The sequence below is a fragment of the Oculina patagonica genome, chromosome 12 (genome assembly GCF_052425735.1).
Source record: "Oculina patagonica isolate OP01 chromosome 12, crgOcupat, whole genome shotgun sequence".
NCBI lineage: Eukaryota > Metazoa > Cnidaria > Anthozoa > Scleractinia > Oculinidae > Oculina > Oculina patagonica.
Genome location: NC_135769.1, coordinates 24,838,353 through 24,858,408, shown reverse-complemented (window position 1 = coordinate 24,858,408; position 20,056 = coordinate 24,838,353). Strand labels below are relative to the sequence as shown.

Here is a 20,056-nt window from a genome sequence, read left to right as displayed (position 1 = left end):
CTTAAATTTTGCCTATCCATGCCCATCCATGCCCATCCATAAATAAAATAAATGTAATAAATAAATAAATAAATAAATAAATAAATAAATAAATAAACCGATCAGTACGAGTCAGACTAGTCTGACTTATTCATATATACCGGACTTAATACAAAATCTTGTAGCTGAAAGCTACTGTTTACATGAGGGGAAGCTTATCCCGATTTCTGTAGCATTAAGCGGCTAAGAATATTTCTACTCCCCCTTGAATTGAATACTAGTCCATCGCAGGGCACCCTCTCAGCATTATGTCGCTGGTACCCATTTATACACCTGGGTGGAGAGAAGCAGTATGAAGTGAAAAGTGTCTTGCCCAAGAACACAACACAGTAAACCCCGACCAGGGCTCGAACCCGGACCGCTCGATCCGGAGTCCGGTGCACTAACCATTAGGCCACCACGCTTCCCACAACTGTTTACATGAGACTGGTATAAAAAAAACTTTTTTAAGACTCCGAGTTTTTCTTTGGTGCTAAACCAACACGGCTCAACTTTATCAGAGTAGTATCGTCACGACATAAGTTTCATTCCATGTCCTCTAAAACTGACTCAGTCCTGTCTGGTCTGTTGTACCCACCCAGGGTCTTTTTTCCTACACCGGTAGTCCCGCGAAACAGTGAAACTTATATCGGCCTGAGGCTTTTGTAGTAGCCAAAAGGAAAATTTCTATAAGTTAATTAAGTCGGCTGAAGTCAAGTTAAAGGTCACTGGTATAACTGTTTTCTATTAAGAAATGTGACACAGATTCAGTAGGGTTACTCAAATTGTTTTTGTGATTCTGTTCCTAGGAAGCAGTCCATGCTAACTCGGCGGGTTTATCAGATGCCCCTCCCAAAAGAGTCAAACATGGTAAGATACAGTTATGGCTGCAAACTTTACCACGAGCATCTGTTGTTTAGGATACTGCGCTTATAATTTTTTTGAAATAAAGAAAGATGGTACATTTTAAGCTCGGTACGTGAATAAATGATAACGAGTTTGGGACAAAAAGTCTGAGTCCCCGACAGGAATGCGACCCATTTTATTTCTGCGATATAAGAAGAGAATTTTGGCAGACGACCACATAAGATTGTGGTGAGAACGGGATCGATTCATTCCAGCGGTCAAACATCGATGTTGAGTGTTCTACTCATCCTGTCTGTTTATTTTTGTTTGTTTGTTTGTTTGTTTGTTCACTTATTTATATGTTTATTTTCAGGCACGTATGGAAACAGACAAGTGCTGAGCGTTGAAACAAATGGACCATTTACACACGTGTTTGACTTTTAACTTAAAGTTGCGCCATTTCTCAGAAAATATTTGGTATCTTTTTGTTAACATAACATTACTATTTCATCTTTTCCTCGAGTTGTTTTCTTCCACAGTGATGTAATATATGAAAATAAAGCCTGTTCAAGTTTTATCCTGATGCCATTCTTACGACTCACTCCAGAACCTTCGGGTTAGGATGCCAGTTAAAAAAAAAAATGCAAGTCAGAAAGTGAAAAAACTACAGGATGCATACAACAACAAACTGAGAAGCTACTTAAGCCCCCAATACTTTATCTTGACTATATCAAATGATCCCTGTATGAGTTTGAACAAACTAACCTTGTGTCCATCTCGTGTTCTTATTCGTGTGAGAAGAATTAGTACCAATAATGTACTAACTTAGACGTATTTACATTTAATCAGAAATCTAACCTACTTCCGAAGAATACTTTTTAACTTTTTTAAGCAGTTGGTACTGGAAAGCTCCCTTGTTTGCGTATCCAGAGAGTTCCAAAAGCTTATTGATTTCAGCGGGAATCAGTTAGCATGAGCTAGCATCTTATCGCTGGGTGTGTACAAGTCTAAACCGTAAATTATCTTCGTGTATCCTCCCAAGCTCATCAAAGAGGGTTTTCTCACAGGAACCCCACAGGATAGCACAAAGATCACCGAAGAGAGAACAAATAGTAGTTGACAATCCACCATGAATTGGTTCAAGAGGATAACGGGGCGTCAGAAAGGTCCGGTCGCCATACCATTTACTCACACTTCTCGCCCCTATCTTGCCTAAGGTAGTGCATGTCTATCGCCTCTTTATGCTTTAGCTATTGCAAATTAGTAGAAACTCATCGTGTTCTATTAAATATCCGCGAGTCTGATTGGTTCTCTTTTCTCTCCCCGTTGTCTGTTGTCGTCGTTTTCTATCCGCTGACGGAACACGGTGGTGCAACTTGAAAGGGAAATTATTCTATATTACTTTTTTGCTTCAAACTACCTAAAACTGTGGCTTTCAGACTTTCACCCTTCATAGTGTCTATCTGATAACAATTAGACAACTCACCCACTCCCCCTTGACTATTTACTTATAGAAAACCCAGGCTTGTTATCAAAATGTTAAATATTGCGCAGTGTTGCGATAATTTTTTTTGCGGCGTAAACCAAGTAAAGTCATTAGATTTTCCTGCGTCAGATGTATTTCGAGTCTAAAACTTTATAGGCTGGGATGCTGGGATATCAAAAATCTCACAGTTTGGACTAAAAAGGAAAATGAAAGAGTGCACGTGTTCCTAGCGTGCTTAGCAGGCGCCTGTGTAGTTTCGGGCGCGTATTTGAAAAACGGGAAGGGCTAGAGACGGCCACCCCGTTTCCCAAACGCGCGCTCAAAAACTACACAGGCTAACGTGTTCCAGAAAGTTTTCAAGCAGGAGAATACGTGCTCCTGTTACCTCGTCAAAATCTGCCTTGATAAGCTGTCTATATTGACAGGTTTTCTTCTATTCAAGGGAAAACAGAATGAATAGATGGTGTAAAAAAGAGACTTTTATATTGTGACGTACTTTTCGTGTTATTAACCAATCAGAAGGTATCTTTTTCTGGATAATCCTAGGCTGTCCGTGAAAACTGTACGGCCTAATGGGACTGGTACGAGGTGTGGCTGCGTTCGTGCACACTATGGCCAGCGGCGTAACCCCAAAGGATAAATTCAACATGGCGGCTGCAACGAGCTGTTGAATGGTTGTCATTGATTTAGCTAGAAGTAACTGCTCAGCCAATGTTTCGGAGCGAAGTTTTGTCATTATATCGCCGAATATTTCGAGTGGCCCGTCAATGGCAAGCCACAACAGCAGCAGATACCGAAGCAGAAAGACAATACATCAAAGACGAAGCTGGGAAATTGTTCCGTAAGAACAAGGAAGTGAGTAAGCTTGGTTGGTGTCTGCTTCGCGTTTGACTTCAGCTATTTTTTGTCCTTAGGGCATATGATTGCAGAAGACGTTATCTATGCAGAGCTACTTACTTAATTATGAATTATATTATAGGTAGAATTTTGTATTTCGATTATGCTATAATAAACTCAGTAGACTTGAATTTTACTACCTTATTGTTACTTATTTTCGCGGGGCTTAATTTTCGCGATTTTTAAAATATCGCGAAATAAAAGACCCACGAAAATTTATTTAACGTTTTTGACGTATTTTTAATTGTTTTGACGTATTTTTTGACCAAATCGCGAAAATAAAGTCCCGCGAAATATGGCCGTTCAATTTTCGCGAAATTATTAAAGTTCCCGCGAAAATTTAAGTAACAATAAGGTAAATTGAAATATAGTTTCACCCCAGGGGGGGTACTTGCAGTATACTGACGGAGCTTTATATTGGGAACCCAAAAAAATGCATGAGCCTGAAATTTTACACCCAAAAAAATACCTGACATCAAAATTTTCTACCCCAAAAAGGACAAGACCTAGCACCTCTATACTGATTTATTCAATAAAACAGACTTTAAGACCTAAAAAAATATATGACAGATCTCTTGACCCAAAAAAATACCGAGGGTGTAAATTTTCAACCGAAAAAAATACGTCGGACCTCCCCGTCATGTATACTGCAAGTACCCCCCCCCCCCCTGGGAGTTTCACTTTTACATGGTCGAAGAATAATTGTTCCTTTATTTACAGATTATTAACCCAGAGGAGATAAAGCTTTGTATTCATGAAGCCAATTCCCGAGTCGAAATTGGTATGTGTGCATACACTTGTATTTTAATTGTTGTTAACAATATTCAAGTTAACATTCTTTATTGTTCTTTGAAAATTTCACCTACAATACGTTATTTCGGTTCTCCCCTTCATGGGAGTGAATGATGTGGCTATGATCTTTATCAAAGTATAAAGTTATGGAATCTAAGGGTGTGTTTCTTTGGGAAAATCCAAAATTGGATCATTGATCTTAGATCACAAGGATACTTTGCTCCCAAAGAAACGAAGAATCCGAAAATGGATTTTTCGCCATGACAACCCCGTAAACACATTTCGCACAGAACATAAAATATCAGCACAAATTTATTTTTCGTCGAATGTAACCAAGATAAAATAATTTCAGCATACAAAATCTTTTACAAAAATCACACGTCGAAATAGTTCTTCTTTAGCCTCAAGCACAGTGTGGGGAGAAAGCATCAGAGAGCGAAGAATGTTTGCGAATGATCAAATGCAAACTTCACTCGTGACAATTTCAAAAGGATACAACTTCCGTAGGCACACGGTGGCTGTTCTAGAAAACCTGTATCCAGTTTAAAATGACACTTCATAGCTATCAAGCAACCGCTTCCTTTTATCGTGAAATATTTTTGTATTTTGATCGAAATAACCGCCTGAAAACTTACCGTATGACAATGTTTACAAAGAGCGAACCTGTATTTTCACAGCAAAGACCGCTGGGCCAAGGTACTTTTTTCGAATCCTTTCCCAAAGAAACGCACGGATCATGAATCCTAAAAATCCGGATTCAGATATGATCTGATGTATCCACTCCGAGTGTGGATTCTTCAGATCATTGATCCAAGATTAATCCATTTTCGGATATAGGTAAAGAAACGCAAAATCCGTTTTTGGATCAAGAATCCGGATTTGGATTTTTCCCAAAGAAACGCACCCTAAGGCTCTATTTCTTTTATGAAATGGTTATGGAATAAAAATGCAAATGAACTAGGTCATGACAAAAAAAATTATTACAATTCCAGGCACAGAAAATTTGACACATACTCTGATAAAATGTGTTTTCAAGAAAAAATACCATCCCCCCTTTTGATCTTTTTTGAGTTTGCCACCCCCCCCCCCCCATCCCTTCTAGAAATTCCAGTTGGCTTTCAAAACTTCCCACCCCTTTGGAATTCCCAACAAGCTTCCATGGGGTAGGTATGGATTATGTTCTTAAAGTGCACAGTAGCTTATTCTGTAAGAAGGGTGCACACTAAAATCTTGCTTTTATTAAAATTTAACTACATGTAAATGATTGCAATTTCAAATCATTTTTGACTATTTCAGCCCTTCACTATGGAACACCTTATCCTAGAATGGTAAGCTTTTTTAGTTTTAGTAATGCTGAATATGCATTTGGTTAGATAATACAGTTGAATCCCGATAACTCGAACCTTCAAGGGAAATCGAAAAAGGTTTGAGATATCAGGAGGTTCAAGTTATCGAGGGTCTAAGTTATCGAGATTCAACTGTAGTTATATAATAACCTGCTGCAGGTGTCAAAAGGGAAGGGAGGGAGAAAAAGGAAGACTGAGGCAACTGACATTATTTTCTGGACTTTCTTTACAACTGCATGTACATGTATCTCTGATTCATAGTATTATGGATAATAACTGCTATTAGAAACATTCAATTTTGGCTTCATCTTAGATACACATGCCACCAACAGCTGTGCCAAAAATCAGTACAAAACAGCGGAAAACCCAAGAACGCATCAGAAAACAGGCCAAGCCTGTTTACATGCACTCTGATGAGGATGTTGATAAATGAAAGGCTACACAGCATTACTACTCGGGGTCAGAGTGCTAAATAAGACACATCAAACGAATGATATAGAATGCTGATGTGGTGCCATTGATGTTGTGTATTTGTCAGACAAGAGAGATTTAAGGCTTTAAGAAAATTTAATACTGCAGTGTTGAAACATGCAAGAAGAAGATTGGATGACTGACTCAGTGGTCAATCGAATGATTGATTGATCAATTGCTTAATAGGCCATTTTCAAAAATACCATAATACTCTTTGTTGTCCCTCCAAAAGTTTGCATAACATGACAACAAAGAGTATTATGGTATTTTTGAAAATGGCCTATTGCCATTCTCATTAGTGGACAGACTCTATGAATGATTTAATAGATTGCTAACTAAATTGATTTATTGTTCACTTATTTTTCTGTTTGTTTGTTTGTTTGTTTGGTTGTTCATTCATTTGTTTGTCATTCATTTACTGAAAGAAGTTCATTCATTATTATTATTATTTCCTTGAAAATATTCTACCTGTTCAAGCACAATCAACCATCTTCATATCAAAATCAACAACACAATAAACTGCTGTATGATTTTAAAATTATTTTATTCACTTTTAATTCAGTCTATTTACACACAAAAATAAAGAATATTAAATTTTTGTGAGCTGTGAACTTCAAAACCATACTACGTACACTAGTACGTTCCAGAGTCCAGCTGTACATGTAGCCATTTATGTAGCTAAATTACACTGTACATTTTTTATAATCTTGTGACAGTGTCTAATATTTTACATAAAATAAACAGTCATGTGTAATGTGGCACACATTGACAGATTACGAAATGACTGAAGTTGATGAGAGTAGCACTAACAAAATACCAGTTATTTTATTGTACTGCCACTCACTACTGGTATCTCAGTAGCATGGTGATTAATTCTTTAAGTTTTTGGAAGCCATTTTAATTAAATAATGTTTGTCAATGATACTGCATGGTCATTGAGCGTTTTTGTATCAAACATTAAAAATAAATTGATTGAAGAATAATAGTGATTTTGCGACAAATAATATAATGTACAAAATGGTCTTAAAACTGAATGAAACCCATAAAATTAATGGCTTTAAATTCAACAGTGTGGTCTGTACAAAAAAAAAAGTCCATGAACTGATATTCCCCCAGTATATACTGTCCTAAACAAGCACCAAGCTTAGCTTCGTCAATAAGAAATTTGTTACATGATAGAGATTCAACAGCTGTAGAAGCTTGACCTAGTGTGTGTGTGTTATAATGCTCAAAAACTGATGTCTGTTCATTATTTCAATGTCATTGAACTTTGTAGCTCAAGGAATTAGGAGAGAAAATCACTGTAAATACGGTAACATAATGTCTTTTCTCCTTGCGAAAGATTAAATAATTCACACATCTAACTACTGATAAGTTGGTAAAGATTCAAAATATCATTGGTCTTGCACTTTGTTAAAAATAGACACTGTGCAACTATTTGATATGAAACTTATGATAAAATCAATGATGTCTCATTGCATTTAATTTATAGAATGAATTGTGTTGCTAACAATCAACCGAGAGATCAAACTATACATGTAAATACTGTAATTTCTGTAAGAGCTCTACTAAAACCTTGTGAGGAGGGACCTTATACACCATTTTAATAATTCAAGTGGCCATTTTCAATTTTTATTTTTCCGCGAATGACGTCATTAATAAAATATTCAAAACGACACTTTGGCCTATTACAATGGTAGATACTTTATTTTAATATGTCGAGTCACAAATGAATATTTCATTAACGACCTTTTTTCATCATGTTGTTTAAGTGCTGATTGAATCTTTATAAGTTTTTAATTACTGTATATCTGCAGTCAAATTAAAGAACAGTTGTTTAGAAGTGCAACAAATTATTGAACATCACTTGAAGTAGACCCCGGGAGTAGACCAGTCATGAAATTTCCATAACCGGTTGGTGGCCGTATTAACGGGGTTCCACTGTACAACTGTGAGTAAAGTAATGTTACATAATGCAGGATGTTTTGTTGTGTAATATTTAGTGTTTTGTAGTATAAAGAAAAGAAATAATGTGTAATATAATGTGTCGTGTTTGTTTTTATAAAAAGATGCATAAAAAGACCTTTAAAAAATATACAAATAATGTACAGGAATACTACACACTAAATTTCAAGCTAAGACTTTAAAAAAAAACGCCAACAGTCTGATCTCACACCTCATTGATAGCAACACAAAAACACATTCCACAAATAATTCAAGTGCTCGTGGTTTCCCAAGTTGCACTGTTAATTAATCATTGCATTGGTAATTTTTGTGAAAAATTTATTAAATAAAAATTAAACGTCTGCAGCAACTTTATCATTTGTTTTCTCTTGCATTTCTTTCTCATAATCCCTGACATCATCTATGGTCATGCCTGCAATTAAATGAAACCTTTGTTTAGTCAACATCATACAAAAGTTAAATGACAGTAATCAGGCTTTTAGCCAGGATTTAAAAAGTGGGAGTCCAAAATATTTATTAGGCCTGACTTTATCCCCATAGGAGGGCCCGAGGAGCATGCAAGGTGTTTTTCTGCACTTAGACTTTGTATGAGTGCAAAGGTATCTAGAGATTTCCAAATTTGCTTTAAAAACCTCTGTTTACAGTTATTCTCTGAAAAGTGGCTGTCCAGCTAAAAGCCTGGAAGTCAGCTGGGTGGGTAAGGCAGGCAGGAGAAGAGAGAACGGGAAGGGAGATTCCCACGGTGGGAGGAACTCGGAGAAATTGAGAGAACTTTTGCAGCATTTTGCAATAAAAATTGCTCAAAGAAGCAGGAACAGCTAATGAGGGGGTGCGAACCGGGAGTAAAAGACATGGGGGCAGGGGTTCATAACTTCCCAACTTCCACCCCCCCCCCCCCACTCCACCACTTCAATATCAATGGACAGAAGGATTGTGAAGAGTAAGGGCAGAGGGATGGATGGCTGGGTATTTTAACATTGCTAAAAGCCTTAAAAGAATACTGATGCTGTTTTGCAAGCAAATAATTTGTTTACTAGATGAGATATATGTATTTACAAAGGCCAAAAATCTCCCACTATAAAAACCGGAAGAGTTTGAAACTGCATATTACTAATTTCAGTATTATTTTTGAGAAAAGGCCAGCCCTCTAACAAATTTTTCTAGTCTGAGTTTCCCTTTCCCCATCAGAGAATCAGCACTTACCAATCCAGTCGTCAATCCATGCGAATGCTTGTCTATGACCAAGTAATAAAATGTCCTGGATAACCTAATGAGCAAGTGACAAATAGGCATTAATTGCTATTTATGTTATTGGGAGGAAAGAAGTAGGAGGGGGACATGGGGGAACCCTAAACACTGCAACAAATTACACAATCACTGCAAGAACATTCGAGGAAACACCGTCACTGCAATAAAGTCAAGTTACTTATCAATGAAAATGCCTTGGGATTGGCAGCATAACAAATAAGGACCAATTGATGAAGATATTAGAGCTAAATTTAGTTAAAAACACCAACATCGCACACCGCAGGGTTTGAGACCACTGCAACACCGCAAGATGGATTTTACTCACCGCAACACCACATAAAAAAATTAGCATAATAACATTCTTTTTTACTTTTTTAACTTCATAATTCCATGTGGAGATGCTCATCAGAAAATTAAACGAACCAATCTGGCTAGGTTCAAGCTTTCTTTGACACCTGAAATATTCCATTTTTCCTGCCTGATCTTTCTAGACCTCAAACACAGGATGACAGAATTTTCTATTTTTTCATGTGCCACCCTAAACGAGATCTTGACGGCTAAAATTATTGGCATTCTGTCCTGACACACCCTAAGTGAGACCAAAATCCGTAATTTACACCCCTAGGCAAGACAACTAGAATTCACTACCATACAGAAGTCCTCCACCCAAGCGTAATTGAACTCACCTTGTGAACAAATGATTCTACTCTTGATGCTAATCCCCAGACATCAAACTGAACACTGACTAGCTTGTATGAGCACATGATGGGTTGTGTATCATCCTGAAATTATTATACAACAGGATTTATTTATTACCAAAATCGAGACAAATTCAATGCCAATAATTTTCATGTATAGGTGATGACAAGCATCATAGGCATGCAACACGTGCAAAGGGATAAAGCTGTATACCAATGTGACAGAAATCTGGTCTGTTTATCACCGTCAAACCTCCAATAAACAGACAACTTTGGAGTTTGAAAAGGTGTCTGCTAAGGAGGGGTGTCAGGTTATAGAGCGGTTTTCACTTGAGTGTCGAAAGTAAATTGCGTTTGCTTTGGTTTTGCATTACTACGCTTAGTGATTGGCTTAAAAATCTCGCGCCACTTTCTCAGCCAATCAGGAGTAAAACCAAAACCAATCGTGACTCGCTCGCAAACACTTTCCCATGCTTCGTGCCAGCTACATGTATTTGCTTCGAGTTTTGATTGGTTCACTGGATTGTCTGTGTCCTTTGTGATTGGCCAGAGTAATTACTTTGGTTTTGGTTTTACGACACTCATTTGAAAACCGCTCTAGGAGCTTAAAAATGCAATGTTATATAATTTATGGCTAGGACCAGGGAAGGTGTCCACTCATTTGACATGTGCATTGAGGGGGGGGGGGGGGGGGGTGACTGTGCCTATATTAGACTATACTAGAGTGTCCTAGTCTGTTGCAACATGGTTGCAAGTTCTTATTCAGTTACTGTTGTATCTCAATCTTCCTTGATCAAATACCTGAACTATCATTCATAGTCACTCCTGTTATTGCCAAAAAATATCCTTTAGATAAATATTTCATCGCATTCCTGAGACTTTTTTAAAATATTTTGAACTGTTTCGGGGTTTTCCGAAAAAAAAAAATTAAAAAAAAATTAAATTTTTAACCTCGGAAAATTCAGGAAACTTCAAAATAAAATATTTTACTCACTCTCCAGCCCTCCTTTAGTGGACCTCTGCCCGTTTTCTTTGATTTAAAATACCTACAGTCCTTAAGAAACAAAACACAGAAAAATATATTTTAGAAATAAATGTTACATAGTATCATAAAGCCACATGCACACTGTACCTGCGTGAACAACTGTAGCTTCTGATCATCTAACACTTAAAGGAGTTATGTCACGATAAGTACTTTAAGTCATTTTTCTGAATACTTTCAAATTGAAGAAAACCTCAATAATAGTTATCTTACATACAAAATCATCAATGGAAAAATAAGGAACCAAAAATAATTGAGGATGGTTTCAACTGACGAAGCTTAAGATTAAGTCGGTTTAGAAACAACAAACTCAAAAAAATTGCCTATTCTTTTAAGTTGCGTAGTCCATGATGTAGCTCCTTTAATATTCTGTACCTATTTATGTATTAAATTACTTGATGTAAAATTGTGTTTGCATAATGGATTATGTAGTTCAGGATAAAAGCTTTATATGGCAGACATGTAACACTGCTTAATTTATGTGTTTCAAAAAATATTGTCATAAACTAGCACCCTTGTACTTCTAATCCACATCTTGTCTCCCTTCAGCAAGCAGCTTTCAAATTTTGCTTGCCCTTAGGGCAGTTGCATGCTTGTCTTAATTGTATCTTAAGTTTAGTCTGTTAATAACTTGCCTGGGCCCTTGCCTATCGGGCAAATAGGAAGTGAAACATTTCTGGCCCAGCAGGAAAACCTACTTGTCCCAGACAACCAGATGGCATAATTTTGACATAATTTTATAATTAATTTTAATCAATTTTTTATTCAATCATATAATTCTCACCTCTTCAGGAACATAATGTTTTTCTGGTAATTCATCATAAGCAATATCAACGTCTACAACTTCTCTAGTTTCAAGTGTCTCTTCACTTAATTCAAAACACTAAAGACAAAGAAGTCATTTGTAAGTTATTAGGTTCTCCTTACAAATTCATGCCCCCCTCCCCCCCCCCCCCCCACAGTTTATCTTATCTTGTGGAAACTTGGCAGAACACTTGCCATTCTTATGAGACCCATGGAGATTTAAACAGCTGTTCACATGACTGCTAGTTTCTTAGGTTTTATTTTTTATATTACAAAAGCTAAAGCCTGTCACCACAGGTCTAACAACAAATTAAGCAGAGATTCAGACCTTTTTTGAAGGAAAAAAGGGAGTATTTTTAGCGCTGAAGGTGTGCGCCTCTAGGGGGGTCTGGAAGCATGTTCCACCGGGAAATTTTGCAAATTTAGGTTCTCTCAAGTGCCATTTCCGGCATTTTGACATCATTTCTGAGTTATTCTATAAGGTCTTTATTCTTTTCACAAACATTTTTGGTAGTTTTCTTTACTTTTGCTACACTCAGATCGCAAAAACTAAAAGTACTAAAAATTAGCAATTTTTCTCTTGTTTTCAGAATTTCATGATAAATCGGGAGAATCTGATATAAATCGGGAGAGCGGGAGGCAACGCATCAAATCGGAAGGGTTGGAATCTCTGATTATTAAGACTGTTGGTACATGTACATACACTGTACATGTTACTACACCCAGGCTTGCTGTAAAGTATAAACCTGCGAGTATAAGAACCTTATATTTAAGAACCAGCTGTTAGGGGAAATTTGCAAATTAGACCCCCTTTAATAAGAACCTATTTAGCCTAAAATTTGAAAACAGGTTCTTATTTTCTGAAATAATTGATTTAAAATGTTTACTTTTGGGAAAATAAGTTTGGGCAAGGCTTTACTGTACATGCATACAATGTCGTGTTCTATTCAAATAGCATTAATGTAAATTTTTTTCTCAGAAAATATAAGAACCTATTAAGAACCTAAATAGCCTAAATTTGTGTTAACTACACTTTATGTAAGAACCTGGCTAACCTGGATAATTTAGGTTCTTACTCGCGGGTTTTTACTGTTTTTCTCATTTTGTATAAAGTCTCTATTGCATGCTTTTTGTTAAATAAACATGAAAAAAAAAAAAAATCTCGATGATTTGGTAAGTGCAGAATCCAATATGGAACAATTGAAAGTATGATGTTTTATATATGTTCGTGTTTATTTGCTTTATTTTACTTTCGGAAAAACTGTTCACAGGCTACTTGTATTCTTTCCCAGGTGTTCCTTACGCTAATCTTTGCAAACGTAACACGACACTTTTGTTTAATTAAGTTACGGTTTAGACTGCACGAAAGACGATTCTCAAAAACTAAAGAAACAAATCTAATCAAAAAACATATTTTTCGACAGGTTTTTTAAAACGCAGTACAGCTAGAATATTTGTTTCCTGGTTATCAGGTGTTCACGCCGAAAATCCCGAAAGCGCTGTGAAAGTCTCAAAATCTAATTTAATTAATTTGCGGTTTTTACTTGGCGCCAAGAAGTCTGCAGGAAGCCTACCGCAAACACGCAATACAAGCGATGTTCATGATAGTTCCAGAAAACAACGTAGACTAATCTGCGCATGCGTTTGGTGTAAATTACGTTGAGTAGTACCACAAGGAGAGCAAAGGGTTTTCTGAAACAAATATATACGTTTGAGATCTTCATATGAAAGTAACGTAGATGTGCTCCGGGTTTTACCTAGGGGTACGGTCAGGTGCTCCCCACCCCCACCCCCTTCACAAGAAATAATTAATTAATTGATATTAATGAATTAATTGACTATTAAAGTTTACACCATAGCGCTTTAGGGGTTTAGGGGTTTAGGGGTTTAGCGGACGACAGCCCCAACAAACCATCACAATAGTGCATTCTGCACTAATAATACTAGACAGTTTTATTTAAATACATACATTTTCCCTACTGCCATTGTCATTGAAATATTTTGTTCTTATTCTAATTGAAAATCTTGGAAGAAAGGAGCACTGCAAAGACATACAAAATATTATAACCATTAGATATTTCTTAAAACTAGAGTTTAGAATGTAAGAAATTAAACATAACGTACAGTATTTATATCAATTTATTTAAATAAACTTAATAAGCACATTTAATACTTGCATGGCTGAATCCATTTCAAATGACTAAATACCAGATTTCCTGCTTAATTAACGAAAATTATTATCACCTAAAGATAAATTCTAAAAATTTGAAAAAGTGCATGGGCTCAAAATCTCAACTAGTCTAAATTGTAGCCCATGTGATTGACTGGCACAACAGAAATTGGATCAGTTAGGATAATGACTTGAAAAAAAAATCCGGTGGCCAAGTAAAAAAAAAATAATTTGAAACACCAGTACATGCGTGTCAGGGACTTGTTGATTTATACTGAACTGAAGGGAATCTTTTGAGGGTTTTCTTGCCATTTTTTTTTCTGTGCTCTAATTAGAGAATGAGAGCACCACGTTTATATGTAATTCAATCAAAGTTGTTACCTAGCTACCAACTAAGATTCGATGAATGCCAAAAGAACAATATATACAAAACCTCTACGTGGTGATTATGGATTCTGATAACATTAAAACGTAACGCATTAACAGCAAATGTTACATTTATAATAAATGGTAATGATAATCTTAGTTTTACAATTTATAATGGCAATACTCACACAATATTCTGTAGATACATTGTCAATATGAAGTGATGGAGGATGTCATATAAAGGAAAGAAAAACGAAATTCATCATTTTAACAACTACTGTACTACCAGAACACTGTAAATATTAAAATAATTCCTTTCTGTTAACTACTTGTTATTATAATATTATTTTGAAACTAATATTCATCTACATTGTAGCAATGAGAATTTAGCCAGAGAGGGAGGATGGGCTGAACGTCCAAGCTGAGATTTTCTGTTCAATAATGAACCTCTACAAGACATTTGTGAACCACCAAAACAGTCACTTATTATCACTGAATATTTGTTAGAAAGCCTCAAAGGTCCCCACTACGTCTGTAAAGGTTAAGCCTGTTGTGGAGCCTAGTGGCCCATCAGAACCAGAGTTTATTCCGGTTTCTGTAGCATTGAGCAGTTGGGAGTAGATGTATTTCTACTCTTCCATGGATGGGATATGAGTCCACCGCAGGGTTGCCGCCAGCAGTAAGTTTGCCGGTACCCATTTTTACACCTGGGTGGAGAGAGGCACTATGAGAGTAGAGTGTCTAGCCCAAGGACACAATACTGTGACCCTGCCAGGCCTTGAACCCAGACTGCGCAATCCAGAGTCTGGCGCACTAGCCATTTGGCCACCATGCCTCCCATGGTAAGCTTGATGTTTCACAGGTAACAAAGAACGTTCCCTAGACATTTTATCAAATGCATTAATTAATACATGTAGTCTCTTTCTGCACTAACCTGTTATAGTGTAAGGATAATAATTCCAAGCTTTTTCCTCTACATAAAATATTTTTGGAATATATGAACGTATCCAGGAAGGAAGACGGCTGTGGGAAAAAACTAACAATAAAATTCCCTTTTACACAATGTTGCCTACTGTTTACAATCAACAAGACAACAGAAAAATCTAAGTTTGCTTGAAACTGGCACATTTTTTCTGAAAAAATTGTCATGTCTATGTATGCACAACCAAGGAGAATTACATGTACATGTACACATATATGCTTGACTTTGTCTCATTTCTTATCGAAAATAGACTGCAAAACAGTTTTTTTCTCTAAAATTGTTAAACAATCACTTATCCAAGGCGCAAAGCACTGATTGTTGCGGCGCGACATGCTGATCATCCTGCAAGGCATCTCTCCCCAGTCTCACTCTCAGTTTCGTCATTGGCTGCAGACCTCTCATTTGTAGACCGAGCCCATTCGCAAAGATAGACTGTTTTGCAGTTTACATGTATATTGAAATGAATGCAACAAAAATAGGCCAGGGTAAAAATGACATCTAGAAAATCTAGCTTGTATTAACACTTACATCTCTGACTCCTATAATATGTACAGTCATGTATTGAATACATAGTACAACAGTTACTGTAGTCCTTCACAGGTTACACCAGGCGCTTCTCAGGGTTACCCAAGTAAGCGAGCCTGGCACAGGTTTTGCTAAAAGCAGGCCCATGTCCCGACAGCCCACAGCCCACTTCACAGCCCATGGCCAAGCAGCCTGCAGCCTGCAGCCCACATCAAGACCTCAAGACATGGGCCTAAATTTTTAGGAACAATCCAGTGCAGGAGTTATTTGCACCTCACCTGGATAGATAAACCCTCTTTTCTGTGAATTGTCCCTTGCCGTATTTTTCATCCTCGCATGGTTCATTTTTCACCACATGGACGCCTTCACCTCGTTCACTTTGATCATGGCTGTGTTTGCTTATCATGTATAGCTGACCTATATGATACTAAATATAAACAAAGTAAATTTAGGTTTTTGACCAAGCACAAGGCTCAAGATAGCCATTCTCATCCCTAGAGTCTACGCTCCTACTGGTCTGCGCCAGGGATTGAGGCTTCTGGCCAGTCCCGATTTGTGAGCATGCGAAGAGTGCTCATTTGTCAGATTTGACAATGAGTCTGTGAATCACAGACTTCCGGTGTTGAAGCCGGCCAGAGGTCTCAATCCCTGGCACAGACCTAAAGGATTTTGGACTTTGGGGATGAGAATCCAAGATGACATGATATTGGCCAAGATCTTCTTGAGTTCAAGAACCCTCAGATCATCACACTCTTCACGCCTTAACCCTGTCAAATTCCACCTTAAGTTGTATGGGTCTTGAGCTTTTGCTGTTTCGTCGCCTGAACTCTGGAACAGTCTACCTCTTTTTATCCGCTCATGTGACAATTTAAGTTCTTTTAAATCAAAACTCAAAACTTATCTTTTTAAAAAAACTTATTACTCTTAGCGATTTTTACTTTTTATTACTTTTAATGTACATTTTTAATTTTTAAGATTTATTCAGCTAATTTTAACGAATTTTTATATATTTTATTATATTGTGATCATACAGTATTTGTAAAGCGCCTAGAGCAGGCCTGGATAGGCGCTATAAAAGTGTTTATTATTATTATTATTATTATTATTATTATTATTATTATTATTATTATTATTATTATTATTATTATTTATGGATCATGATGAAGTCCAGGTCAAAAAACACGCAAATAAAAAACAGATCAATGTCCCACCATGCATCTTGACAGAACAAACTTGGTCAATATAGGATTTATTTATATATGCGCAATTTGTGAGAGCCTACACCTATTTATTTGGCTACCACAACAAGTTTGCAGGAGAATTGCAAGCAAACCTGAGTAGGCAAGATAGGCCTAACTTGCCCACTCGAGTAATAACCAATCACAATGCAGGGTTTACGCTGTATCTTATCTGGTCCCCGCTCATGAAGCCAGCCATATAATAAATCCTATTAATAGTACATTGGATACTCAATCAGTCGAACTTAAATGATGTACCATTTGTGAACTTGATTACTTTTATACACAGGGGGTGGGGGGGGGGGGTTGAGGTCACAGTCCTGCTCAATCCAATGTTCACTTTGTTTGCTTGCAAGTCATGTTCATACTTTCCAATAAAATATTTTTAATCAGTTTGCAAGAATTACAATGTGAGCTTGTTAAAATAAGAAATCAGGGATGTCGTTAAGGGCCGGCTGCCATCTAATTTCATTGGCTGAAAGAGAACTTAAAACCCGGCTTAACAGCAAAGCCAGCTGGGCTTGTTAATGAGCGGGCTTAGTGTTTTCTTAGCTACATCCCTGACAAATAGAAGACCAAATTTGATAAAAAAAATTATCACAACTAGCAGAAGACTTTACACTTAGAAATCTTGTTCATAATTTTCTTCTTTTATGTCATTTATAAAAGGTCACTAACAAACTGTAAAAGTATTGGTTTGTATAGCAGAATTGAAAACTAACAATCAAAACTAACAATTTGAAAGAATGATCTTAGCCCATATTAAAAATACATACTGTAGCACATGTACATAACATTTAAATGAAACCAGTAAAATAATAGTTAAACGACATGTGTAAAATATTTCATGTCATATAGAACGTTCCCAAATGATATTGCACTCTGAGTGGGAAATGATATTTCCATCAAGGAAGCTGTTAATTAACAAAAATTAAATCAACTGAAACTCGAGATAAGGAGAACCTTTCAAAGAAAAAGAAACATAAAAAAAATAACAAAATGTAGCATATTTGAATAAAATTACAACACTGTAGATTTTGATTCCAATCTCGATCAAGGCAATGTTGAGAGATCATCTGTTCGAATATCAAAATCGTCACATATGGCAGGGTCGCTTTAATACGGCCAATGCCGCATATTTTCTAGTTTATTTTTGTATAAAACCCCTGTGGCTATATTCGCATCACAATAGCTTTTTTATTTGACACGAATGATAGCACAACGGATCAATTGCACCATATTTATCGTTTCAAACAAATCGTTTAATTCATCAGTCGGAATCATTGCTTAATATTGATGGAGTTTCATGACTTCACATTCGCTTCTCGCAATAATCTTGTACCTCACCTTTCGAAACCACACTTCGCTGGCTTTAACCTTTCTGAAGTGTTATTAAACATGCAAATAACAAATAACCGTATTACACAAGACTTTAGATCTCGCTGCGATTCTTCTGCACTATCGAGATTACTGTCTTTCATGGCGGTTTCCCCCAAATAATTGCTGTACAGCCAAAATAGTGATCGCGACTCAGGGCCTGTTTACATGGAGGGAGGGTGCCCCGGCTAACCGAGTTACCCGGCTAGAAGGGATAAAACCTAGCCCGCCTTTACATGCAGAATTCACAGCCCTTCTACCCGAGATGAGACAGCGTCATTGAAGCGTGTCACGGCGTGGGAAAACAATGTAGCTCCAAATGATTGAAGAAAAATATGACTTTTTACTGAATAATCAAGGCTTTTCGTCTTCAAACCAATTTTAATTTCATGTGCAAGTTCTTAGAAATTTATTGCGTTCATTTTTGGCGAAATTCAATCGAAATTCAACAGTATTTGGCCGCCAAATTGAAATTAAATTTGTTGTGTCGTGAATTAGGATAATCATTCCCACGAAAATTTCGAATTTGCTCAAACAAATGTTTCCAGCCGACCGATAAAACTAATTTTGATCAAATAGCACTGTTTGGGTCCAGAATTTATACATTTTATGCAATTAACTTCAAATTTAGTTTAAAACACGCGCGAAAACTTATCCCGGCAAGCCGGGATAGCTCGGCCATAACCGTTTACATGGCAAAAAGCTATCCCGCCTAGAAGGGTGCCCCGGGCAAGTAGACCGAGTGCCCCGGCAAGGCGGGTTACCCTTCTAGCATGTAAAGGCTTCAATACGTTTGCTTAAGAAACGTATGAAAAGTTGGCTCGCCCAGGGTAGCTCGGTTAGCCGGGTAACTCGGTTAGCCGGGGCACCCGCCTTCCATGTAAACAGGCCCTCAGATACCGTAAACAATCACGCGCACGCGAACTCATGATCAACCAAAGTACAAAATTCGATTTCGTTCGCTAGAGAAATACTGCAGTTCGACTTTGCAGTTAAAGAAAGCTAGGTGTAAAAAGGAAAGTCCAATTTCGAATTATTCATTCTGTAGATGTGACGTTTTGTAGTCTCGTGTTTAATAATCATAATATGTTGTCATTTCGCCTACCGGCAAACTTTTTCATGCATGTCAAACCTTACCATACATATAAACTTTTACATTTAAAAACGTACCTCTTCGACCGTCATCGGCATACAGATCCTGTACTCCTTCAACATCATGTTTACTAGATTAAAAATAAAGCACACTAACAAATGACTTACGAGTACGCTACTATAAAACTCTTACCGCAACTCGTAAACAATGACGATTGTGAATCGATTACGAACAAATTCTTTGAACAGCTTTGTTGCCAGGCCTTGTGTAACACCCGAGATTACTGGATCTGATCGGCTGGAAAAGCTAGGGCTTTCCGCAATTTGCTCGAGATTTTCCAAAAAGTTGCTCCAAAAATCCAAAAAGTTCTTTCTGATAATAAAAGTTGCTCCAATAAATCCAAAACGCTGCTTCTTATCAAGAGAATTTCTCTAAATACATGCTAATTTCCCTGTGACGGTAAGATTTCTAACGAAGTAGTTTTTATGAAATTTTAATAAAGCAAAAAAGTATCTAAATAACATATTAAGGGGAAAATTTGTTAAATAACAAGAATTTCTTTAACTGAGAAAAATCGTGAAGAAATCGATGACGTCATGTTTGCTGACGACTTTTTTAATGTTTTAATGCAGAATGAGCCGAAAGTTGTAACGTCTTCAGATGTTCCTCGAAAGTCTTCGGCAGACTTCGTA

General features: G+C 36.9%; 3 protein-coding genes across 8 annotated transcripts in view; 2 read left to right on the top strand and 1 right to left on the bottom strand.

Moving 5' to 3' along the window:
• The window catches only part of LOC144633852 (D-aminoacyl-tRNA deacylase 2-like), a 35,767-nt gene extending 34,348 nt beyond the window's left edge, over positions 1-1,419 (top strand). The window contains exons 7-8 of one of the 6 annotated variants that reach the window (XM_078492743.1): positions 828-888; positions 1,238-1,416. In XM_078492743.1, the coding sequence (XP_078348869.1) occupies positions 828-888; positions 1,238-1,308 (132 nt within the window). In that variant the 3' untranslated portion in view covers positions 1,309-1,416. Of the gene's footprint in view, positions 1-827; positions 889-1,237 lie in introns of all 6 variants that reach the window. The other 5 variants (XM_078492748.1, XM_078492745.1, XM_078492744.1 and 2 more) reach the window with 5 other exon arrangements.
• A 1,464-nt stretch (positions 1,420-2,883) lies between these two features.
• Positions 2,884-8,162, top strand: LOC144633866 (LYR motif-containing protein 1-like). Its single transcript, XM_078492767.1, has 4 exons — positions 2,884-3,205; positions 3,968-4,028; positions 5,336-5,367; positions 5,699-8,162. The coding sequence occupies exons 1-4, from the start codon at positions 3,062-3,064 to the stop codon at positions 5,816-5,818; spliced, it is 357 nt and encodes a 118-aa protein (XP_078348893.1). The 5' UTR covers positions 2,884-3,061; the 3' UTR covers positions 5,819-8,162.
• LOC144633875 (cytoplasmic phosphatidylinositol transfer protein 1-like) lies at positions 6,377-19,595 on the bottom strand. Its single transcript, XM_078492783.1, has 10 exons — positions 19,442-19,595; positions 15,935-16,083; positions 15,084-15,172; positions 14,338-14,345; positions 13,583-13,654; positions 11,594-11,692; positions 10,762-10,821; positions 9,756-9,851; positions 9,025-9,088; positions 6,377-8,233 (listed from the first exon to the last, which is right to left on the bottom strand). The coding sequence occupies exons 1-10, from the start codon at positions 19,487-19,489 to the stop codon at positions 8,154-8,156; spliced, it is 765 nt and encodes a 254-aa protein (XP_078348909.1). The 5' UTR covers positions 19,490-19,595; the 3' UTR covers positions 6,377-8,153.
• Between the last annotated feature and the right edge of the window lie 461 nt (positions 19,596-20,056).